This window comes from Haliotis asinina, chromosome 11, assembly GCF_037392515.1.
Source record: "Haliotis asinina isolate JCU_RB_2024 chromosome 11, JCU_Hal_asi_v2, whole genome shotgun sequence".
In the NCBI taxonomy this organism is placed as follows: Eukaryota; Metazoa; Mollusca; class Gastropoda; order Lepetellida; family Haliotidae; genus Haliotis; species Haliotis asinina.
The window spans coordinates 33,046,220-33,071,950 of NC_090290.1; the positions used below are offsets into that span (position 1 = coordinate 33,046,220).

Here is a 25,731-nt window from a genome sequence, read left to right on the forward strand (position 1 = left end):
ACCCCGTGCTTCCAGACCCCGACGGAAAATTTTCAAACCATTCCTATAGATTTCCACTGAAAAATGATCCAGTTATCCGGACGGGGAGATATGTGCAACGTGCATGTTTATGTGTCACGTCGCAATCATTTACAGCACGTGTAGGTGATTTCACTTTTAATCTATCGGAAGGCATTTGATGTGAATTGATTGATTAGCCACCAAAACACTAGGGACACATGTCACGTGGGTTGTTCATTAAGATTTGTCTGCTGTGGGAACATCTCATCAATAACAAAACACATGTTAAACAGGATTAAAGTAAACTACACTGTGATTGTACTGTATATAACACTTATAAATCGACCCCTACGATCTGTTGCAATGCAAGTTAAAAATAACCTCCCACATGATCTAAGTCATGAGATCCTGTCTGGAAGTTTAATTTCCACAGACAGCGTAAGTTTGATGTGATGCCATATGTTTTTAGGGCACTTAGAATTAAAGAAAAAGAATACGCAACTGGCAAAATAGAGACTTTTAGTCATCAATTTACGTTTTTCATCTAACTTACCACCTGAAGCTCCACGCGCTACATGATTATGTATGAGACAACCTGACAAATGGTAACCTGCCTTCTGCCTTCCATGTGTTATCAATACACTTATCTGTTATGATGATTCACTGTCATTACTATTGTCTGTTGATTTATTGATATACGTACATGAAATTTGTTTGCTTTCATTTAATTTTCACGTTTTGCTTGTTTGATCCACTTAACCAGACGTCTCGCTATCCGGACGATTTTCAAGGGAAACCAAAACATCCGGATACATGGGGTTTGACCGTACATCACTTTCTGATCCTCAGCATGCGTGTTGCAGCTGCAGCAAGTCTGAGCACCAGCAACATATCCAGCAATATATGAAAGTTCTGGCATAATGTTAACTAGTACATATGGAGCAGAATGCAAATATTGTGTATTTTAAACCTAAGTGTATAATTTAGTTAAGTAATATAACAACCATTGCAATTAACACAGCACTCTACTAATCCTTAGGTTCAGTGATATAAGCCTGCTTGGGGTTCTGCTTGGGGTTTTATTTGTCTTCAGATTCCTGGTCCAGGAACGCCTTGGCCAATGATGGGTTTCCGATTGTTTATAGAGCATGTGACCAGATCTAAAGTTTTATGCACTCCAGCATTTTTCACTATTGACACAAGAATTGCATTTTTGGGGGTAAGTTACTTTAGATGTCTTTGTTAGTATATCATCATAAGGAGGTTAGGATATGATGTTTTAGTCTAGTTTCATCCTTGTAATTATGTGTCTGAAATATATTATGTAATGTAAATATCATCTACATGATATGATGTAAGTACTTTATATGCTTAATATCATGACACACTGTTATGTATTATGAAAATTACATGTTTGGTTAATGTAGACTGTAGTGTATCCATTGTATATTAGGTACATATTATGAATTGCATAAGAACGTGTGTGAGTGTGTGTGAGTGTGAGTGTGCGTGTGCGTGTGCGTGTGCGTGTGCGTGTGCGTGCGTGCGTGCATGTGTGTGCGCGATAGAGAGATATATCATATTTGATTGTGTTATTTTATTATTAGGTCTTTGAAGCACTCATTTCTTACTGGTGGATTAAGCTGTTGAATACCTGAGACGAGGTCAGTATTTGTGTGTCAAAGAACTGCATGGGTTATGTTCTTAGTGCTATCCTACATATCAATATCAGACTCTCATCTATATGACTGTAATTTGTAATATAGACTTATATATGTACTTAGATTGAGTAACCCTTGTGATGCACAGAAAATGTTAAAAGTAATTGTATGTTAACTATGTATGTATTGTTGTATACCAGTAATTTGAGATGTTTAGGTTTTGCTTAAAGGATTTTATCACATGATCCACCATCTCCAAGACAATAAATCCCCGAATCTTCTACAAGTATTGGTCTGTTCTACTTTGATGTGATCCCTCTGTTACACATACTGTAAAGGACAAGCAATGAAAAACAATACCAGTTTTAAACAACTCTATCAGTTGTGAATACATCCCATCTGCATTGTGTGAAGTGCCTGTGCACATACCTGCTCTTGCCAGCTAGTAGATGCTTCTCTGCTGCATCACTGAGGCAAAATGTACGGGCTGAGTGGTCCTCGATGGCATCCAGAGCCTTCTTGAGACTGGGAGGGTCATCTCCCCTGGCCAGGAGTTTGTGTAACAGTGACACAATGCCCTTCCCACTGGCTGTCTCCTTCTCTGCCTATGTACAACATTGACCAAAATTAGTCATAATGTCCTTATCCATGACAGCTTTATTACAGTAAAGTTCATTCCTCTGAACTTCTCTTAATTTTCAGATTTAAGAGTCCTTGAGCTGATGGTCTTTCTGTAGACAAAGCATGACAATAGTTGAGCATATACATGGTGCTTTGCAAGAATATCCCTTCTACAGACGTAGCCAACACAAGAATGATATTAGTAACAAAAAGAAAGCTCGTAACACATGCAAATATTGGCATGAGGGCAGAGACGTGAACCCTAAATCTCATGAATGTGGAGTGATGCTGAGCACCAAAGGCGCTAGTCAGGGGTAAGTGTGTGGTCGGCACTGTCATGTTTTTTCAATAACATATGGGCTATAACATGCATTAAAAAAAACAGGCAATATACACAATAGAGACCCAAAACATCAGCGCTTTTCAAAGACAAATCAGGGAGTGGCTTTTGCATTTCAAACACACAGTAACTCTGCCGAAATCGGAGTGGATGGCATCTCTTTGAAGAAAGTGTACAATCAAAGTACATTGTAAGCTTCACCAGGGATATGTGAGATAAGCGTCCTCACAGCTCAAGTGCAATATCAACAGACTGCTCACCTCCTTCCCGTCAACAGCATACTTGGCAAGACAAGATACCAGCTCTTGTACAAGTTGAGAATCTTCAGTATCAGTGCAGTGATCAGAATACACGCGACCAATCAGATCCTTGGCATGGGCTGAGCTGCTGGTGCGATGAACCAGTCTCTTGAAGATGTCCACTGCCATGGCCAAATCCATCAGGTTCCAACTGTGGTGGTTGACAAATGCATGGTTGCCATAGTAACTATGTTGTAACAACAAAGAGTGCATGAGGGCCAGCGGCATTGTCCGTCCAAATTTCTCTTCAGCCTGAAAACAGAACCATTGCAACAATACTAGAGTGTAAATTTAGTGATAGCTGGAGTTAATGACAGCAACCTAACATACGAAACTATATCTGCTGGACATGATGTTGGCATGTCCCTCCAAGACTGTCCCTCCAATGCGGAGTAGGAACCCCACCCCAACCTTATCCCCTTAACATCCTCAGTGTCACTATGACCTGTGAACATCAAGGTAAGAACTGATCATCAGTAACATACCCGTGAAGGTCCCGGGTTAGAATAGGCCTTCAGCAACCCATGCTTGCCATAAAAGGCGACTCAGCTTGTCGCAAGAGGCGACTAACGGGATCGGGTGGTCAGGCTTGCTGACTTGGTTGACGCGTGTCATCGGTTCCCAATTGCGCAGATCGATGCTCATGTTGTTGATCACTGGATTGTCTGGTCCAGACTCGATTATTTACAGACCGCCGCCATATAGCTGTAATATTGCTGAGTGCGGCGTAAAACTAAACTCACTCACTCACTCATCAGTAACAGATGCTTGTTGTAAGAGATGAATAACATGATCAGTGATCAGACTCGCAAGACTTGGTTGACACATGTCGTCATGGCCCAGGCCAGTTTTAAACATAGCGGACTGTAATGCTCAATGAAGGAGACGCTATTGTAGGGGAATGTATTCGGCATATGGGAGTACCTGCTGGGACTCTGTTCATTGTATATCCATGAACATTGTCAATCCAAAGTGCTTTCCCAGCCTTATAGTTAAATGTCAATACCAGACCCTGTGTCTCCACAGTGTGTCTGTGTGTACTCACATCATCTTCAGCTCGGTGCCAGTGCTTCAGAAGGAAGGCAACTGATCTGTAGGATTTCTGAAGACAGCTGCGGAAGTTGGCTGTGGTCTCACATGTGACCCTCAACCCATGCTGGATCAGCACCCCTGCAACACACGCTGACTATCAAAACCACTGAATTTGTAGACAAACTATAGGAGCCTCACACACACATTCACATATGCACACACACATACAGATTGTCAGTCAGGCATGAAACCTGTGAATTTGTGGACAAACTATAGGAGCCTCACACACACATTCACATATGCACACACACATACAGATTGTCAGTCAGGCATGAAACCAGTGAATTTGTGGACAAACTATAGGAGCCTCACACACACATTCACATATGCACACGCACATACAGATTGTCAGGCATGAAACCAGTGAATTTGTGGACAAACTACAGGATCCTTGTTAAAAACACACTGAGACAGGCACACATGCTAAAATGGAAAGACAGATGGATGGACAGACAGACATGGACACCCCACTCAGACACAGCATACTGACTCTCCACTTTCTGTACTCTTATGCTACGGGAACAACAAGTACTGTCTGTAGTATTTAAGATGAAAAGTACTAATCATACTTACTTCAGTACAGTTCCTTAGTTATATCAGTTCAAGCTACATATAGCCATCTGAATAGCTAGTCTTCTAAGAAGCCATATAAACCTAAAGTGTGCTCCTCACTATATGTTAGGTCATCTCTTACTTTCCCAGAACAACCGCATTTGAGGTTTTTGTTTTGGAGGGACAGGTTTTACTTTTCACTATAAAGACCTCTTGCCAGGTATTACTTTTTGTTAGCAAGACCACTTCCAAGGTTTTACTTTTCCTAACTTTATACGAACATCAACATTCAAATGATGGAGATACCTGGTATAACACGAGGGCCGTCTGCTAGAGTTGTGATCCACAACCGGAATTGTGGGTGGATTTTCTGATCATGTATCTGAGTGGATGGCCTTGACCTTGCTATGAGACTGCGACCTTCATCGCTGATGTCAGTGTTCTCTCTCTGTCTGTCCTCAGCAATCCACTTGCTGTAGATGATGTCCTGTTTGTACACAAATGCATGTTACTCACCATCTAAACAAGTATATGGTGCTACTGTTTCAACATGCATGGGATACTAGGCCCCTGCAATACCTTTGGGGACATGCAAGATTCCAAGGGCCACTATTGGGATACTTGCAAAGGGTAATGAAGACTTCATTAGACTGCCAAACAACCTTACCTTCAGGAGAGAGAAGAAGTGTGTGTCGGGGTCGCCAGCCAGGTGGTAGTTCTGTAGCAGGAGCCAGTAACCAGACTGTAGACAGTCTTCAATGGCATGCTTCACCTCTGTGATCTGGGACTCCACGCCAAAGTTCATCACCCGCACCTTGCCTTCCATGCCAACCTCCCTTGCCAGACGCTTGACTTCATGAGCAGGACTCACGTACGGGTAACCTGAGTACATCATGGAACATACAGCGTGTGAACGTGTGAAACGTGTGAAACATGACATACTTCACTACGAAAAATCTTTTGACAGTTCAGTTTATGGATGTTATATCTAAACTCTGCATCCAAGTATAAGCAGCGTTGACTCCTCATTCCTGATGAAGCTTGTACTCACCTCCTGTGCCTTCCCACTCGGGGGACTTGGGTGTTGTAGGAAGGAGGAAGACAGTGGGGGTGAACTGGTTGGTGAGGTTGTATACATCACGAATGTTGTAGTGGTCAACAGACCCAACCACACTACCTAGCTCGTATGTGACGACAGCTCGCGACAACTCTGCCACCTGAGAGAAAAGATCATACAGCTTGTCAGTCATACAGAACATATGACATTAGAACATCACAACACTGATGCATGTAAACCTGTGAACACCTGTGTTTAATCTTGATCTTCAGAAACATAAGCTTCAGATAAGACTGGGATTGGGTGGTCAGGCTCATTGACTTGGTTGACATATGTCATCATATCCTCACTGTGTAGATCGATGCTCATGTTGTCAATCACTCGATTGTCTGGTCACGACATGATTATTTACAGACCACTACTATAGAGCTGTAATACTGCTGAGAGAGGCATTAAACAATAAACTAAGACAATATGTCAGGTACTCTGAAATGTTGTTCCTGCCTGCTGTCCAGCATAGATAACGAAAATATTCAGAAACAAATACATTCACCATGTCTGAGAGAGTGAGTTTGTGAGTTAAGATTGAATGTTACTGATATACCCCATCGCAGTGACAGCTTTTACGTAGATCATGTCACATTAAAATATTCCACAAGCATGAACAGGTTTAAAGGAATTGTTTGTTAAAGAATGGCCCCACGTTGACACCCGAAACTGAGAGTTAGATGTGATGAACAAATGATTCACCCCACAGGCTAAACTACAACAAAGAGTGCCCTGTGCGCAGACTCACCCTGTGGGGACAACAGAACTTCCACAGGAGACACTTCTGGAAGAGGGACAGTTCCTGCAGAGTTCGTCCAGGCACAGGGTTCACCAAGGAGATCGGAAGCTGAAAATCACAGAATGTTATATGCAATGTTTATAGCTGTTTGAACTACAGATGAGAGTTAGTCACAGAGTGATACAATAACACACAATTTACCAGTACAACCATACAATCCCCATTTCCTTCTAAGGATCCATAGCTTGAAGGTAGGCAGATATGTCGATCATCAGATACATACATCTAACATCAAGATATTTCTTGACAAATGATCAAAGCAGTACTAGATAAAGTTTAATCAAGGCATAATGCACTGTTACATGTTATGTTAAAACAGCCTTTCTTGTGCTAGGTATATGTTGAGGGAGTCAGGATCCCACTCATAGTCATATCACTGGCAAACATTAGTTCATGTGGAAATAATTTCTCACCAAAATATTTGATGTAAAACTGCGGCCATTTCTGTAACTGCCACAACTGCTACCACTCAAGTTTCTTAACTTCTACATGATGTTAATCTCTATAACTACTGCTCTCACCAACAATGAAAGAAAGAATTTGCTTAATTTCTTCAGAAAATTACATCAAATTTAACACACAAGCATCAATTAATTTAGAAAGGTAATCTGATATTTATTCTGATGACTCAGCACTTCACTTACAGTGAAGTACTCCTCCCACTGGCTAGGGTTTTCTATGAGTGAGAGACACAGGCCATGGAACGGATGATGCAGAGACTCCAAGACATTACAGTCCACCCAGCTCTGAAAAAGTCAGTCATAAAGCAGGTAACATCTGTAATCTAACACCTTGGTTGTCACATGTGGCAAATGAAGACTTTCTTTTCGCATGCTCCAGAACTTGTAGAATATGCACAGTAAAATGCCACACTGTTCATAAATGTCAAAGATACCATTTCTTAAATCACACAAAATTTTGTGACATACAGTAGTTTCTGTATTGCCATTAGTGACGAACCTTGTCAGCAATCCAGGCTGGCTTCTGTGCTGCCAGACTGCGTTCATCCAGACCAAACTTCTCGAAGCCATTGATAAAGAGACTGATCTCCTTGCTGGAGGCTTTCCGCGCCCTCAGCATCCTCTCCAGCGACACCAGAAGACACAGCAGGTTGTAGTGCTGCTCGAACATCATCATGGATGCATGGCGGAATATCTCAGACATTGTCGCATTGGATAGCTCCTGGGCCCGAACTCGTGGATCACCTGAAGCATGAAATGATACGCTTCTGAAAATATCTCACCACAGGTTCACCAGGGCATCTTAGCCCTTCGACTTTGTAACTTCAACATCCTACCTCGGATTTGTAGAGTCACTGCACAAAAGTAAGGCTTATGAGTTTTATTTCAATACGAGAAGAAATCTGAAAGGTAGACTAGTCTCCTTTAGGGATTATAGTACATATTTCATTTTGATTTTCCTAAAACATCAAAAAAGTTAAAACAATTTGCAGGATTTTATGGGAGATACAAACATACATTTAGTATGCAAAAATGTAGTATGGTACAGAAAAAAATACCACTACATCCAGAGAGTGCACAGTATTTTTCTCTGTACCCACAACACATAAAAGACTTTACTAAGTCATTGTTTGTTTCTTTCAGAGCAATTACGTGCATCATATCCCAAACCAGTCCACATGATCAATGATTTATTCCAGGCTCTAAAGGAATTATTAAAACATACAGTCCTCTTCACTGTTACTTCACAGGGCCCTGTAATGTGTTGCATCATCCTTAAAACCAATAATTAAGGGTCTGCTTGTGAGTCCAGGTAAACATTATTTGTCACACAGACATTGAGTCATTATTCTTAGAAAATGCAAGAACCAGCAGACATAATCATGAAATATATGTATCAAATGATCATGGGATGGAAGACATGTGTCCGTACCGTGACTTCCCTTGCCACGGTCCCTGCTCCTGATCATGGAGGAGAAGATGTCCACAAACTTGTAGAAAGGGATGTAGTAGCATGAGTGCAGGACGCTCATCTTCTGCAGGGTGTTGTAGATCATGGTCGATTGACGCATCATGGGGATGTATTCAGCAAACTTGCCCTCCAGGTGGTCTCCCATGTAGCGTGTCTCCTCCAGGATAATCCGGTTCTTCTCCACATTACTCTGGCAGGCCAGCAGGGAGTCCAGCATTGTCTTGTCTTCCAGCAGAGGGCCATCTAGGTTCAATGTCTTCTCTCGTATGGCTTCCTGTCAGGATGATAGTTGCTTTTGTGAAATACAGCCTAGTTGGTTGGTTTGGGTGTTGTTTAACACTGCACTACAATAGTATAACTAAACAGTGACAATCAGTAAATATTCTAAATTTGGACCACACAATCCTGGGTTCAACATCATCAGCATCGATTTATGCAACTGGAATGTGATGATATGTGCCAACCAAGTCAATGAGCCTAACCACTCGATCTAATTAGCTGCCTCTTACGACAAGCATGGGGTACTGACAATCAATCCTGATCTTCATAGGTAAAAAGCAGCGTGGTGGAGACACAGGGAGAAATTACATATGGCAGTTAACTAATATGTTGGCAGCCATCTTGACATGATTTCAAGGGCATGGAGCTTTTAATATCAAAACAATGTACCATGGATAAATGTGGGTATTTCCCCATGAGAATGATCCCCATGAAACTCACATGTTCCTTTGCTAGCTGCTGTCTGTGCAGAATGATGTCATTCTCATTGGAGCGCTTCTGGCCTTCATACTCCTTGCGTTCTATCTTCATGGTCTCAAACAAGAGACGATTAATGATGGCTTCATCACTGACGGCCATGTTGATGCAGCAGAGACGATGGACTGGGAAGCTGTGGAGGCCATCCCCTTCAACACAATGAAATGTTTACAGCACTGTTTCCAACCATACATAGTTGACTCTTCCAAGGCTTTACTTTACAGTAAAATATCTGCCACAACATGCATAAAAACATTGGTCACACTTTTATGGTCATGGACAAAATTTGGTATACAAATTTGTATTAAAAGAACATATGGAATTAAGGAGTTATGGAATTATGATAATAAAGAACATCTTTCGGTACTGGATTACTGATGCAAGTGTTTTATTAGTGGTGTGGTGTTTTCCACATTGTGCATACCTTTCAAGAAGAGAGGAACAGTTGTACTGAGATACAGACAGAAGTCGGGATGGTAGTTGAAGATCATGTCGCCCACCCGGACCACTTTGTTGCCGTCCTTGTCCACGTAGAAGTGTTTGAGCAGCAGTCCGCGGAACAGAGGATCGAGCGGTTTCCTCTCTAGGTGAGTCACTAACACAGTCACACCTGTGAAACATCGGCAGATATGACAGTGTGGTGCAACACTAACTCTATGTCCAGTAGTGGGACATTAAATGTAGCCACCAACAAAAACTGCTGGGAGTGTCAGTAGTTCAAATCTGGTGACACTTCACCACAGTGCAGGAGATACTGTTTCATTGGTGTGATTTGTTGTTTATTTTGATAACTGAGTAGGACCTACATTGAAACATCACTCTATTCCACAAACAAACAGTGTCCCTAAAGACAAATACTGACACCGTGATGACAAAGCCATTTACCACAGTGGTACTTTCCTGCTGTTTGACACTAGGTCTCATAAGCATCACTCCCATTAGAGAGGTCAACACCCAGGAATTTGCTGTAACATAGGGCTACATTTGGGGGCCATAGCAGATCAATTATTTAAGATCAGTTAGCCTTTTTCTTTTCTTCCTGACTTTAATTTCAAATGAAGAAATTAACAGTGGAATTTTTAATTATGTTGTTATTTCCCCCTCCTGGCATAGTGAAACAGAAGTTGAGTGAAACCATCAAAGATGTAGATAATCCTACAACAGCCTGTTCAACTAATATCTTCCATACTCACCATGAACAATAGCATTGATGAGTCGACTGTTGAGGTGAGGGTCGTCTGCTTCAATGATCCACAGATTGTGTTCAGGATGGTCGATGGAGTTGTCTGCCTGTAGACTGAATGTCTCCCAGCTATTGGTTACCGAGGTGACTGGGCGGAGTTCCTCACTGTCCCCTGTCCCATGTGACTGCCAACCCGCACTGTAAGCAACATTGGTCAGTCAGTAATTCCAATTCTACCCTTCACAGATAGACTGATCCACATACATCTGTGAAATGTGTATGATTCAGTCAATCAGAGCAATTTGTTTCATTTGTGACCTTCACCAAGGGATTCAGATTATATATTTGGGCAATAAGTAACATAAGTGAGTGAGTGACTTGAGTTTTATGCCACTTTTGGTGATAGTACAGCATTATCACAGCAGGGGACACCAGAAATGGGCTTCACACATTGTACTCATGTGGGGGATACAACCTGGGTCTTCAAAGTCACAAGCAAATGCTTTACCCACTAGGCTACCCCACCACCCCTAAGTAACATGAAGTGAATGTACCTGTTCTGAGTCCTTGCAGTGTAAACTGTTGACGAATCAGGAATTGTGAACTCTGTGACATCTGAGAAGGTCAAGGCTGTTCCACGACTTGGTGGTGGTTCAGTCTGTCCACTGGAATCAGCCGAAGTGTCAGCAGTCGACTCAAACGCTGCTTCTATGGGCATACCTGTCACAGATAACAGTGGCAGGGTCAACACAATCAAAATTACCATTGCACCAATCAGACATTTTCAATGATGAACAGGATGACTGAACTTATTCAAAGAACCAAACACACACGGAAGCAATATTGTTTACAATGTTAATAAATTGCACATGCACCCTAGATCTAGAAAGTAAAATTCACAAGTGTTCATGAACTGACGCCATATAATTAAAGAACACTGGGCCTGACTCTATTTGCCTTGAGAAACAACTGTATCACATGCAGTTTTAAATGGAATGCTCAGTCAAAATTAACATTCCTAAGTCATTTGTCAGGATAACATCAAAGGCAACTGACCATCCATGTAGTTGTCTCCCTCTACGGAGTCCGCCTCCCCGAACAGCATCCTGGTCTTCTGAAGCACCTTGACCCACATCTCGGCCTGGTTGTCCGGATCCACCAACAGTGGCCAGCAGTGTTTCCGCTTGTAGCAGCTCACCCTCATGAGAAGAGCATTCTGTACACTGTGCAGGTCCGTCGGCAGGTTTGTCATTCGCCACCCACTCAACTCATCAAAGTCACTGAGGATGTCTTGTAGCGTGTAGCTGGACCTGGTCAACAAGGGGCTCTGTTCCTCCTCATCATCAGAGTCATCAAACTCGATGTTGGGAACCACAGACTCCATTGTGTCCTGTTTCTTGAGTTCTGACTTATAGTATTTGCTGCTGTCATAAACGGCAGGCATATACTTGAATGTCCGCACCTGTGGTGTTGTGGTGAAGGTGGCAGCAATGTCACTGCTGACGCTGTCGGAGTCGGAGAAATCACTGAGACTACTGACGTGGCGGATGTTCTGGCTTGACTGGAGAAGGAACTCAAGACGAGCTGTGACAGAGTAGGGATCACGATCATGAAAGGAGGTGGCATCAAATGTTCCCTGGCGACACCGACTGAGCCAGTCCTCCAGCAGCTCAGAGCGGTACTTGTCATCCAGGGGACCATGGTAACACACACAGGCAGCAGTTATCAGAGCATCACCGGGAGCAGAGCGGACATGTCGCTTTGCCTTCTTCAGCTCAGACCGCCACAGGAAGTGCTGCATAGACATGTTTTCCATCAGGTTGCTGGCCCGAGCTATTTTCTTCTCTATACCCTGGGGAGGAGATAGTCATCATCAACATTTGGAATAGCTTCCGACCCGCAGCCCAATGCTAGCTGATTATGAATCATGCCAGTAATGTATTGTTAAGACTGCCTAGCTGAAAATCTGTTCTTGTATTTTGTTCTTTACTTAATGTACATGAATATGATGATGTCAATTACTGAGGTGTTAAAAGTCTGTTCGGGATATTTGTCATCTCTTGTCACACAAAGATTGTTATATAAACAATGCCAATAGGGTTTTCTAAAGACCAACATCACACCAATTGTGACAAATCTGCATTTTGATATTGATATTTTGCAAAGTGAAGTATGATGTGGTCAGGAAACATTTTTTTCTGAACTAGCCCTCCTGGCCACTGACATTTCAAAATTAATTCATACACTGGTCATCACTGGTAATTGTGTCCTAGGTTGGATGGTGATTTCACCTAAATAATTTGGCAAATAATCATGAAAACTAGTCAAGCACATTATAGCAATGTACTTCAAACATTAAACACTTTTCTGCCTGTCTTTATTCAACATGAAAGTGCTGCGCATAAAAACCTATTTCTACTCTGAAAGTCCTTCATAACCAATGTCTAGATGAAGGTGAAGTTGCTGGCACTTGAGAACTCACCATGATGTGTTTCTCAATGGTCTTGGCCTTCTTAAGTGCTGCTCTGTGCAGTGTGATCTTCTTCTCCAGCCCAGACTTGATTCTGTTGGCCTCCACACGCAGATGGCCCAGTCGAGCTTGGGCCTGAAAAATCACATACATGAATCGATTCTCTCATTTCATGGAGTTTCTTTTCAAGGACAAGATATGATTCAGCAATATTTAATCCAGATTGTCCATTTCGACACACACTCACTTACTATTATGTTGTTGTGCTATCCAGGGGTCCATTTCACAAAACTCTCGTAAGCCTAAGATCATGTAACTTTTCTTGTAGCATTTGTACCTGGTATACTGTAACATAGGAGGTGCAAATGCTACGAGAAAAGTTACAAGATCTTGGGCTGACAAGAGTTTTGTGGAACGGGGCCCTTGACCTAGATTTTCAAGGCCCTTTTAGTGTTCAGATAGTCGCAAGTGCCATACATCATAATTGACATATGACTATTAGAGTGCTAAAAGAGCTTAGAAAATCTAGGCCCAGGACAGGATGTGTCCCTCTCACTCACTTTCTGGTACCATTGTGATTCTGAAGAAAGAGCGACCCAAACAGCACTCACTGAGCTATATTCCTGTATCTAATTTGAAAAGTATAATGGTGACGAGATTCACCGTCAATTTTTATCTGTTGATAAGAAACCACTGAGTTTAAAAACTCAGTATCTATATTCCAGGTATATACATATGTGTTTCAAACTTGAACACACAAACATATGTCAAACACCAGACTAACCTTTGTAAATCGCTCTTCTGCAACATGCAGGTTGTGGAGATGAGGCTGCATGCTTCGATGGATGGCTGAGTACCGATACACAGCATGCACCCACAAGCAAATGGATTCACCAGCCTTGCTAACTTTGATCACATTTGATGGCACAAACAACGGATGTTCGATGAAGAAGCGCAGGTCTTTAAAAATGTCATCTGGGACATGGTCCTTGTCATAAAATATGAGCTCCTGAAGGAAGTTGTCCCGGATCAGTAGCAGCTTACCCTCCTCCCAGCTGCAACAGTGATTTTCAATGATTACCAACTTGCAACTGTGAGGAAAACAAAAACACAGTATGTCTGATATGACTATGAAAACAAACCAAAAAGCAGAGATGCTCACTCTTGTTTCTTTCTGAAGAGCAGGCAGAGTGCATTGATGACAAACTTGATGACTTCAGGTGGTTCCCGATAACTCTTTAGTTCATCAATATCATTCTTGCTGAGGGCACACAGAGCTGCTTGGGCTGCCTGGTAACTGGGATTCACCTACAGCAAACAGATCAGCAGACATCAGTAAATGCATCGTCACATAGCAAATCTCATTCTTCTACATGTTAGAAGCAAACAAATGCCTCTAGGAAAATGTACATATCTGAAGATGATGGATCATTTTGATACCAGTTAAATCGTTTTTTTCTGCAATTTCAAAATTTGACTTAAACATGTACAGAAGCCATGAAAATGGTCCTCATAGTCCTCCTCAGTTGTCCCTGAGAGTGAAATGGAACTGACCTTGTCAAACTCTGTCTGGGCGGATCTCCTCATGGTCTCCAGCGGACCCTGCAGTGACATGATCTCCTCCTCCTGTTCCTTGCACTTGTCCAGGGACTGCAACAAGGTCAAGGTTAGACAATCAACAAGCAAACAGAGATTGCAACCCTTACATCTGATGTCATTGTAGCCATACAATATGAGACTGCATGTACTGTGTGTAAAGTCATAGAATTTATGAGATTCTGTGCATATATTACATCCATCTGTATGCATCCTCCACCCACCTCTATGTCACACACCTGTATATCCCTCACACACATGTATGTATCCCCTCACACACTTGTATGTACCCACAACACACCTGTATGTACCCTTCACACATTCCTATACACCCCTCAACACATATGTATGTACCCCTCACACACCTGTAAGTACCCCTCACACACCTATATGTACCCCTCACACTTGTATGTACCCACAACACACCTGTATGTACCCCGCACACACCTGTATATATCCCCTCATACACCTGTATGTGCCGGGTCCTCCACCCACCTGTATATATTCCTCCTTCTGGTGCTCCACCTGCTCCACCAGCTCCCGGATGGTTTCCATTGACAACTTGTGTTGTGGGGTAAGGTCTGACACCTCCCGCTTGTACTCTGCGATGCTGCCAAATGCCTCATCTATCTTCCCTAGGGCCTTCTCATACTTCACAATATTCACCTGAAACAACCCACTAAGTTCACAACAATATCTAAGGATAGGTCACATAAATATCTGAATATTCGGAACAACAAAAAGCATGACAGGCTTTATCAAAGGCCAAATTTACTCCGTTCCTTGGTCTTATCTCTCTTGGCAGCCTTACTTGGCATGTTCAATATGTTAATGTGCTGATGAAAACGGCTGAATATTGTTTATATATCACTTTTAGAAGGAGTGAAACAATTTAGGGGGACATCATGTGAATAACTGATTGTTTGATGTAAAAACATGAGGTTTAATAACTGATTTAAACTCAAAACCTGTCCCTACATCCAATATCAGAATGATTGTTGCCTAAGAAAATTTCCATCCAGGGAAGTGTACAATCAAAACACACTCTAGATAAACAACATGCACAAAAAGTCTCACCCGCTCTCGTTTAACAACATACGCTGCAACAACCTTGAAGAGATGAACAAACTCCATGAAGGTGAGCGGTGTATAGAACCGGAGTGGCTCCCTCTGGTGACAGAAGTGTCTTTCCACTGCTGACTTGGCAGAGAGGTGGATATAAGCCATAGCATTACTGGCCATTGTAATCTGCTCCTCCCTTCGAGCTGGGTTCCAGGGGATGACAATCTGTAGGGAGAGATGTTCAGCTGTAACACCAACACTGCCATTTACGTTATCACAATGTTTCCTTCTTCCAAAAATTCTTATCTGTGTTCACTTGTTCAGTTCTGTAACACAGACCTGTCACTCAGTTACAGTCAGTAACAAAGCCAAGCCAAGCCAAAGTCAGTGATATACATGGTCATATACAGATAATTGTCATTGACTGGGACATGGTCAGCGACTAAGCCAAGGAGTTACCTTTGACTTCTCATCCTCCAGCCAAGAGCGAGCAACGGTGGAGAAGGCTTGGTAGGACCACGGGAGGAACAGGTCAATACTGACACAGTGCTTCAGCAGACCTGGGTATGTGTTCACCTTCTCATGTAGGGAGTGGAAGTCAGTGGAGTAGCTGTTGCCTGGAGGAAAGGAGGACAAGATCAAGTCAAGCATCATCTTGAATATTAATATTGTTGGGGATCATCCATAATTTATGGTAAGGGAGGTGTGATGATGATTTTATTGGGGTCACCCATTTTGTCCTGGGGAGGTAGAGGGGTCAGCAAATTTGTACACATGTACTGGTGGTGGTCAGCTGTTTTGTACATAGAAAGATTAGATATTTATGCTTAAGAAATATGGGAGTTCCTCATTTTTTGTTCATCACATGCACGGGGGTGATCATTTACTTTGTACATAAAATTTTATGGCATTCATTTGAATTGTACACGCTTCTCAAAAAAAAACATCATCCCATGCTGGTCACAAATTATGGTTATGGGGTTGAAATTTATACATATCAATATGTAGAAAATGGAACTACATCACAGGGAAAGCTTTTCAAGCAGAATCACTGAAAATAAAGTTAAAAAATACACTTGACAAGTTCAACATTTTGTGCAACATCTTTAATTGGAGTTTGTTTTGAATATATGTATCAATTTTTTAGTTTCATGCCACATTCAGCAATTCAGCAACACAACAATGGGCTATAAACTATGAGTCACTGAGCAATGATCCATGCTGCTGGGGTACAATGACATGCTAAGCAACAGTCCCTTAGCTCACCCTTGTAGTTGAGACAGACAATGATATGTAGATTCTGTTTTATCCTCTTGATATAGCGATCAAATGCCTGCTCAATCTTGTCCACCCTCTTGGTCTGGACTCCCCCCGGCATCATCTCACTGACTATCTTCTGAACCTCCGCCTCAGAGTACAGTCCAGGAGAAGTTCCTGGAACACACACTTCAGTCAGTCAGGGCAATTATAGAGCTAAGGGGATTGTAAGTAGAATACTTTAACATACACTTACGACAGTCATAGCCCTACAATCACTTTGTGATAGGGGCCCAAGGTTGATACATCACATAAAACATCAAGCAGTCAAACTACATTAATGACTGATAGATAAGAATAAAGAGCAAAACAAAACTTGGCATTAATTATAACAAAGTATCATGAAAACTACCCAGACTCCCTCATTAAAGTATTTTCATTTAGAAAGTTACATAGTTCTCCTACAAAACAATCCCTAGACAGCAATTTTTCGGGTTATATGTCATTCTTATCTGACTCAAAATAGACTGAAATTTTGTAAGAGAGCAGTGTTTCATCATACACAGAAGACAAACACAGTCAGGAAGATTGACAATGTTTGGAGACAGGACCACCTCCTGACACAGTCCCCCACCTTCTGCCATGAGGGTGCTGATGTCCTGGAGGCAGGATGTGCCCAGATCTTCATGGATCAGCAGCACAGCTGGCTTCCCCATCACCCCAGCGAGCCGGCACGACCGTTTGATGTGTTCCCTCACGATGGTCAGGTTGTAGCTTCGGTCTGTCTGGGGCTTCGGTTCATAGACCTGATGATGTTCAACATACGTCTGTCTGACAACACTGGCTTTGCCAAAATATCTCAAAATACTGGAAGAACATTTCAAAACCTGATTTGGTACAAGGAAACTTTTAGTGATAAGAATGAAGATTTTTATGGATATCAACTTCTTTATGAGAGAACACAACGTTTCGGAGTTAATGCTTACTCCTTCATCAGCATTAACTCCGAAACGTTGTGTTCTCTCATAAAGAAGTTGATATCCATAAAAATCTTCATTCTTATGTATTTTCACTTCTAAATGACATTCAAAGACTTTTAGTGATAAGACAAAATGTACACTGTCTTGTAGTTACCATCAGTGACCAGAAAAAGCAGTTGTCCTAGAAATTCGAACAAACTTGCAGAGATTTCTGATTCTTTGAAACAAGTCCTCCTAGTGGTACTTATGAGCATTAAAATGAGCATTTTAAAATCCCAAGACAGTTGTAGATCTAGGCAGCCAGTCTGGCCAGTGTGTCCTTACCTTGCAGTGTGCGATGTAGGCGGCCAGTCTGACCAGTGTGTCCTTACCTTGCAGTGTGTGATGTAGGCAGCCAGTCTGGCCAGTGTTTCCTTACCTTGCAGTGTGCAATGTAGGCAGCCAGTCTGGCCAGTGTGTCCTTACCTTGCAGTGTGCGATGTAGGCAGCCAGTCTGGCCAGTGTGTCCTTACCTTGCACTGTGCGATGTAGGCAGCCAGTCTGGCCAGTGTGTCCTTACCTTGCAGTGTGCGATGTAGGCAGCCAGTCTGGCCAGTGTGTCCTTACCTTGCACTGTGCGATATAGTCGGCCAGTCTGGCCAGTGTGTCCTTACCTTGCAGTGTGCAATGTAGGCAGCCAGTCTGGCCAGTGTGTCCTTACCTTGCAGTGTGCGATGTAGGCAGCCAGTCTGGCCAGTGTGTCCTTACCTTGCAGTGTGCGATGTAGGCAGCCAGTCTGGCCAGTGTGGCTCTCCCAGTACAGTAACTCATGCCTAGAAGGAGGCCATGGCCACCAGGATGGGCCTGAAAGTACATAAATATGGACTGTTTTTCACAGAAATATTTATTTGATATAAAAAAAATCATAAAAAATTCCTAAAATTGGCATTCAACCAAAAAATATTATTCAATTTACTGCCTTGGTACCATACACACAGGACAAAACCTTTCTTAGATGGATATGTTAAATTTTCTAACTTCTTTAATTATTAACCCAAGATTACTTCGTCTCAATTTTCACAAGTCATTTTCTACATTGAGTGAGTGAGTGAGTCGATATTATTTCTGTTATAATGGAAAGACACATTCTCAGTCTGACATCACCCAAGTGCTGTTCCAGTGTCATGTATATTTGCTCATGCTATCCCCCACTGATTTGCCTGCCATTGTACTCATTATCTACACAGGCCTCATTATCAATGTTATACTCTGTGGGCTAACACTATGAATGTACTGACCAGTATCCGGCTGAGCCTGGCGGCATGGTTGACGGCCTCGGTGAAGAACACCACTTCTAGTCTCTGCCATGTGCCTGTATTGTACTCTCCCAGACAGGTGGTCAGTGCTTCTCTCAAACCATCCTCAGTGCTCTCCATGTACCCTGAACACATGCACACTATCTAGTAAGAAACAATTCTCATGGACAACCTTGACATTTGAAGAAGAAGTTCAAGAAATACCTTGAGCACCATAGATTCTTTGGGCTTTAGAAATTTTCTATCTTACATACAGTTTCATGGGATAAGCTGACATACAAAATTGTTTCTACAATAAGGGACATGGAACAAGAACAAGTCCACATAAGACAAACTGTTCCAGACACAGGGGAAAGGTGGGCTTTCACCATAAGGCAAACAATATTGGTCTAAGAACTTGTAACTCACAAATGTTATCATAGATCTACGAGTTGTGTAACCCAAGTGTTGAACAGTACATCCATAACCATTTAATTCTTTCTTTGCTTTAAACTTAATTTGTTTTCAAGTTTTATTGAAGCAACACAAACTGACAATATTGTAGGAAACAGAACTTGAGTTACAGTGCTGACCTTTCTCTACAGGCTGTCCCTGGGCTTCAGTGTGACAAGACATAAAGAACTTGCTGAAAATGAAGTCAGTCACGTTGCTACAGCCACCCTTAATCTGAAACAAGTCACGTGACGATAGAGGAATGTAATTTCTTCTTATTTGCATTGCTCTCATATGTACACAAATAAAAATGTGATAATTTTACTATATCTCACAAATTTCTAAATTCAATAACAAACATAATTTTGCAAATGAATATTGCATGCCATGTCAGGAATTGACTGATATCATACAGCATTCGACCATCTTCAAATTACCAGAATTATTAAATATTTACACAATGTGGCACAACAAGTGGCATTCCTATAGTAGAAGAATGAAAACAATCAGCTGTGATAAATATGCCCAGGTTTTAAGTTGGTGTGGTTCTTCATAGGCATTAATGTACATTAAACTTGTTCATAAAGAGACTTATGTAAGTATGAATGAATGGTGATAGTTCTTCATATAAACATCATGCTGGCAGTCAGACAAGAAAAAGTGCTTGAATGACTTGAAGGAGACTGGCCAGCCCTACAACACCAACCTCATCCAGTGACATGAGAGCACCGTAGAAGGCTTCATATTCCTTGTCTGCAATGAGCCCTGCCTTAAAGGTGACCCCTCGCTTGGTGGGGCCAGTCCGAGAACCCTGCCTCCGGAGACTGGGGGTGCGAGTTGTTTGTCCACCTGTTACGCTGCCTGCATTGGGCAAATGAAGCATGGAAGACATATCTTAGTTCCAGCTCACTTTCACAGAGGAACAGTTTCAGGGCGAGATAATATTCCTTCTCCTATAACTGTGAAATATATCACAGTGGTCTACATATGAGGAAGTCTGAATATCTGATGGTTCAGGTGACCAGAGAACGTGCAAAGTGAACAAAGTTAGTGTGTGACTGTGCAACGTACCAACACTGGACCGTCCTGAAGTCAGTGGACCCGAGGGATCACTGGTTGTTTCCTGCTGGGGTGCAGTGCCATCTGGGTGATCAGGGTCCGGGGTCATCTTACCCAGTTCTGTCACAAACAAGGTGGGTGCAAAATGCAACAATATAGTGCATCAAGCTCACATTACAGGAGGCTGGACCAGACATGTGGATTGTATTTTTTGCAGACACTTGGTGTCATTCTTGATGGATATTTGTCTCTGTTACAGCTAGATAGCTGTCACTGTTACTAAATTACTGTTAGATTGTTGTCTTTGGTATGGTTTATTGTGGTCTATTCTATTCTATTTCTAAAAAGCTGTTTCTAATTTATTGCCAGAAACTTATGTCTATTCTAGAAGGTGTGTCTATTCTATTGCAGAAAGTCTTATCTAATTTTTACCAGAAAGTTGTGTCTATTCTATTGCTAGAAGGTGTGTCTATTCTATTGCTAGAAAGTCATATTTATTTTATTGCGAGAAAGTTGCAAAATTGTGTCCATGTTATAGCTAGAAAGTTGTATCTATTTTATTGTAAGGATGTTGTCTATTCTATGGCTAGAATGTTGTGTCCATTTTATTTCACAATTTTATTTATATCTTTACTGCTAGATGGACTTTGATCTATGCTATTCTTATACAGTTGTCTATATTGCTTGATTATCATCTTTATCATTACCCTGAACAGCACGATGTTCAACCGATAAACCTATCTACAGCAACTCTCAATGGCCAGACTAAATGTGTCCAGATGCTTGTAAGAAATCTCCATGGAAAGTGATCTCACACAGTGAGTCCTTTGAACAGGGTTAGTAAATCCAACAAACGTGTCATGAAAATGATGGATGTTGCTCCCCACACAATCTTTAACACTCTTGTATTATAAAATCACACTCAGTTTGGCCAAATTAAAACATTTCATAGCCTAATGTACCATTCAGCAGTTGACAACAGCAAGTTACAATGCTGCAATGAGGGTTAAACTGCCGGACTGTTTGATTAATAAGAAATATCCATGACAACACAAGACCAACCCATGACCATGATAAAAAATAAGGGAACGCATAAATCACCAGAAGAGGAAACACTCATAAGAGAAAGCGACAGCTACAACTAAGCTTCACTTTGACTAAAAACTAAAAGTCTCCTGTTCAGGATTCTACAGCTGAGGGCTGTGTCAGAGAAGTGTGTGACACAGTTTTCAGGTAGGTAGTGAGTGAGTGGATCCACTACTCACCTTGCTTCTGCTGCTGCTTGTCAGGTGCTGTGTGGGTAAGTCAGGGGGTTAGATAGTGTTGCATGCAGTTAATAACATCCATAGTGCTATATATCATTCTATCACAGCTGGGTGTCTTGTCTTGTGCTATATTGTAGGATCTCTATGAGATATTCAGTTCCAGTTGTTCAGGTGTTTGATGAGTATTGTTTGCCAGCCACATGTTAGAACCAGTGTCAGTTTTGAATCATTCTTAAATCAAACAAATATATCAGCCTGTTCTGGATTTTATACTCAATATTCAAGTTCAATATTTTCAGAAGTTTACTACTGAAAGAAACTGGCTGGTGCCGTATATGAATGGTGTGTATGATTTCAAAGGTCAGATGTGTGTCTGAGGTAGTGGTAAGGCTGGATACACAATGTTAACAGTACATGCTGAGATACATGATGTCACATGATCACATACCTGATGTGAAGGACGACTCTCGGCTGCACCGGCGCTGGGCTGCTGTCAGTCTCAGCCCTGGAACTTTGCCTTTGGACATGAGTTCCCCCACTTCTGTTGAGGAACGAACAGTTACAATTAGGATGGTACAGATGCAGCTGCACTCCGGATGCTGTCACCAGACTTGTCTAAAGATGAAGGAGGGACTGCTGATACCCTTCACAAGGTGATCTTAGGGTTAACACTAAGATATCACCTATGACTTAACCAAAGACCATATACCATATGTATCAGCCATAAAATGTCCAGTGCTGTGATTCAAAAATGAGATCAGCTCACATCTCGCACATGCCTTGTCCACAAAGTGAGTGAGTGAGTGAGTGAGTGAGTGAGTCTGATTTTATGCCACATTTAGCAATATTCCAGCAATATTAGCAGGGGACACCAGAAATGGGCTTTACACATTATACCAATGAGGGGGAATTGAATCAGGGTCTTTGGCATGAGAAGCAAGCTCTTGAACCACTAATTTACTCAACTGCCCCTTGTCCACAAAGAGGCTAAATGGCAAGCTAACTGGATAATGTCACTTGTGGGATGACACCTCTCTCTTGTACACATATATGTGATCTCTGCTTTAACATAAACAATTCCTCCCATAGCATCACTTTTAGAATGGGAAATTGGTCTGGAAGGTTTGCTTAATGTGACATTGAGACATTTCTATTTGAAATAAATGTCGTTTAATTCCGTTTCTCAAGAGGTGTCTAATCAGACAGATCAAAATATATCATTGTTCACTCAGAAGTCACTGGGTGCCAGGAAGGATATGACTGTAATGCAACTGTTTACTATCCAGAACCATTGGATTCACCTCATGGAGCTGAAACTGACATCAGAAAGCACATGGATTGATTGAACATGAAAATAATGAAGTGCTTTTGAGTGTTCACATTGTCTTGTTGCTGATGCTGTTGTTGTTGTTGCTGTCAATACCAAGTTAGCAGTCAGAGATGTGTTTGAAGGGCAAGCGTGGAGTGCCAGTAGACCTGAGACTGTTGCCACCTCATCAACACTTGTGTACACTGACCTGATGGAGTGCCATTTGTGCTGGTCTCATCTGACACATCCGACTCTTCTGTGCTGTCTTCGGTGTTGTCAGAGTCATCCGTCACCTCATCGTGCTCAGCAATACCATGATCAGCCTCACCTGCTGTCTCTGTCTCAGTTGCCTCCCCTGCAACAAGGTCATTGGATTTCACTGTGTATGTATATATGTGAAAACACGAAACTCAGCTTAGCATATATACTTATAGTAGCACATCTCTGTGAGTATGATCACGCTACAGTTTTATGTTGTTCTATCTTGCCCTGCCCTGTGAAGATCAAGTCAACAAAATCACTGAGTAGTATTTAACTGTACATTGAATACCACAAGGTCATATTGGTGTGGGGAATTAACTCTAATAAAACACACTTATGTGGTAAACAAGAAAATATGCCCCAATATTGCACACTGCCAAAAACACTCTACAAGACACATCTAACACATTTATCTTACCCCCATCTGTGTGAGTTTGTGTCGTCTCAAGTTCCGTTGTCACATCCATGGATGTGTCACGGGCAGAGGAGTTGGTCTGGCTGGTGGAGTCCGTCTGTGGGGAGTCAGACGACTGACCTTGACCTTGGTATCGACGCGATGGTGACTCCGATGATGACTGCTGCTGGACCTGACTACCCAGGCTGATGCTGGTCATTGATATCCCATCATCCCCGGTGTTTTCAACACCCATCACCTTATCCCCAGACTCATCATCATAGGGCTCAAGGTCATCATCAATGTCCGAAGGAGTGCCAGGTGGAGGTGTGCAATGTGGACCTCGTTTTGTGGGAGTGGACCGACCCTGGTTTATTGAATATTACAAGTATAACTACTACCACCACTATAACAAAACAACACATTTTCGTACTGCCCTCTATTTTCTGACACTAGCAATTTTTTAAAGGAACAGAACTGGAACTAAACAAATTCAACATAAATATACATATTCATTACATTTCTATAATGTTTCAATTTGCAAAGGAAATGAATGTCATTTAGGTCACAGTCAGCCCTTTAAATATATATACTGACATTAAAGTTTTATGGAGTTACAGAATGTAAGGAACTGAATCTTTTAGGTAGCAGTCAGCCATATTTCAGCCTTAACAAACTTTACATAACTAAGTCTGGATCAAACATTTGACAGAATATTGTCAACATAGCTGGGTGCCACATAATCCACTCACAGACCCTAGAGTTCTAGCAGGTTATGCAATAGTCATCTAGCTATGGCACTTACAAACTGAGACTGTGTTTCCTCTGTGATGGCAGCCATCTCAGTGGCAGGGTCTTCTCTGGGACTACAGAAGTGCTTCACCACTACCTCCTCCAGCGTTCTGGAGAACCACAGCTGATCTGCACACACACAAACAACGTCACATTACTAGCTTGGGTATAGGTAAAACGTGTCTTCATTGTCCAGGTAAAACATGTCTTCATTGTCCAGGTTCACTCCCTAGCTTCATAAAGAGATTTTCTTTAAAACACTGTATGTGAGAAACTATTTACATCTATACTGCCACACAATCACATAACAGTTCCAGGACCAGAAAAATTACAAAGAATTAGTCAGTATGTGTTCTTGTAGTGGAATCCTGGAATATTGTGGATCCAGATCAATGACACTGAATGACTGTTACATGTGACTAGAACGTACCGTCTGAAGATATAAGTCGGTCAGAGAATGTGCGGCAACATTCATGACACCAGAGTTGTGCGATCACCTTCATCATTGGGGCAGCAGGAGGCACAATCTGTTCCCCTCGGCCGCTGGCAAGGCTGCTCTGGCTGATCGTGTTGAACTGGGTGGAATCCAGCGAAGTCTGCCGACCAGCAGCAGTCTTCATCTCTGAAACCATCACATTATCAAATGTTTTCCTTTCTCTGTGACATTAACTGACATCTTGTAGAAAAGAGCTGTGGATCAGGAGAAGACAGTTACAAAAATGTAGTCAGTGATCCACTCACTACTGAGGACGTGACACGCTGTGTATCTCACACATAATTATTATTTTCTGACTCGCTAAGCGCTCTCCTATTATTTCCAATGTACACCACTTACAGTGTACTCCACTTACAAACAAGGTACATTTCAATGTACCCCACTGCCAACAGCAACTCATTTGATACTTTGTGGTAATACTTCTTTATCTCGAATAACATTGAATCAAGCATGATGCATGGAAATTGAATGCAAAGTGATGGAAGGGAGATAACTCTAAATCTTTTTTTTTTTCTTGTATCATCGCAAAATTTAGTGATGGCTATGAACAGATTTGCCTCGCATTCCAATAAATAAATTTTGAAAAAACGTGCATGTAGTCTCTGTGAATATTATGAAGGGGAATTACACCATGACAGCTTTATCGAGACAATACCTGTGGGAAAAAAGCAAGATGCAAGATTCAAATCGTTTGATTCACACATGTTGGTTGAAGTGTACAGT

General features: G+C 41.9%; 1 protein-coding gene across 1 annotated transcript in view; it reads right to left on the reverse strand.

Moving 5' to 3' along the window:
- Positions 1 to 25,731, reverse strand: part of LOC137256597 (dynein heavy chain domain-containing protein 1-like) — a 159,752-nt gene that overhangs the window by 79,780 nt on the left and 54,241 nt on the right. Inside the window, exons 60-94 of the mRNA XM_067794472.1 lie at positions 24,943 to 25,134; positions 24,526 to 24,641; positions 23,745 to 24,087; positions 23,274 to 23,420; positions 22,205 to 22,297; positions 21,757 to 21,783; positions 20,504 to 20,611; positions 20,139 to 20,293; positions 19,573 to 19,666; positions 18,983 to 19,125; positions 18,453 to 18,548; positions 17,360 to 17,531; positions 16,735 to 16,902; positions 15,928 to 16,085; positions 15,484 to 15,693; positions 14,902 to 15,072; positions 14,365 to 14,460; positions 13,973 to 14,118; positions 13,595 to 13,865; positions 12,823 to 12,945; positions 11,397 to 12,192; positions 10,895 to 11,060; positions 10,351 to 10,538; positions 9,582 to 9,767; positions 9,122 to 9,306; positions 8,363 to 8,675; positions 7,430 to 7,674; positions 7,114 to 7,215; positions 6,419 to 6,517; positions 5,617 to 5,782; positions 5,233 to 5,447; positions 4,872 to 5,052; positions 3,967 to 4,091; positions 2,883 to 3,173; positions 2,091 to 2,266 (exon numbers count right to left, since the gene is read on the reverse strand). Of these exons, the coding sequence (XP_067650573.1) occupies positions 2,091 to 2,266; positions 2,883 to 3,173; positions 3,967 to 4,091; positions 4,872 to 5,052; positions 5,233 to 5,447; positions 5,617 to 5,782; positions 6,419 to 6,517; positions 7,114 to 7,215; positions 7,430 to 7,674; positions 8,363 to 8,675; positions 9,122 to 9,306; positions 9,582 to 9,767; positions 10,351 to 10,538; positions 10,895 to 11,060; positions 11,397 to 12,192; positions 12,823 to 12,945; positions 13,595 to 13,865; positions 13,973 to 14,118; positions 14,365 to 14,460; positions 14,902 to 15,072; positions 15,484 to 15,693; positions 15,928 to 16,085; positions 16,735 to 16,902; positions 17,360 to 17,531; positions 18,453 to 18,548; positions 18,983 to 19,125; positions 19,573 to 19,666; positions 20,139 to 20,293; positions 20,504 to 20,611; positions 21,757 to 21,783; positions 22,205 to 22,297; positions 23,274 to 23,420; positions 23,745 to 24,087; positions 24,526 to 24,641; positions 24,943 to 25,134 (6,463 nt within the window). The remainder of the gene's footprint in view (positions 1 to 2,090; positions 2,267 to 2,882; positions 3,174 to 3,966; positions 4,092 to 4,871; positions 5,053 to 5,232; positions 5,448 to 5,616; positions 5,783 to 6,418; positions 6,518 to 7,113; positions 7,216 to 7,429; positions 7,675 to 8,362; positions 8,676 to 9,121; positions 9,307 to 9,581; positions 9,768 to 10,350; positions 10,539 to 10,894; positions 11,061 to 11,396; positions 12,193 to 12,822; positions 12,946 to 13,594; positions 13,866 to 13,972; positions 14,119 to 14,364; positions 14,461 to 14,901; positions 15,073 to 15,483; positions 15,694 to 15,927; positions 16,086 to 16,734; positions 16,903 to 17,359; positions 17,532 to 18,452; positions 18,549 to 18,982; positions 19,126 to 19,572; positions 19,667 to 20,138; positions 20,294 to 20,503; positions 20,612 to 21,756; positions 21,784 to 22,204; positions 22,298 to 23,273; positions 23,421 to 23,744; positions 24,088 to 24,525; positions 24,642 to 24,942; positions 25,135 to 25,731) is intronic.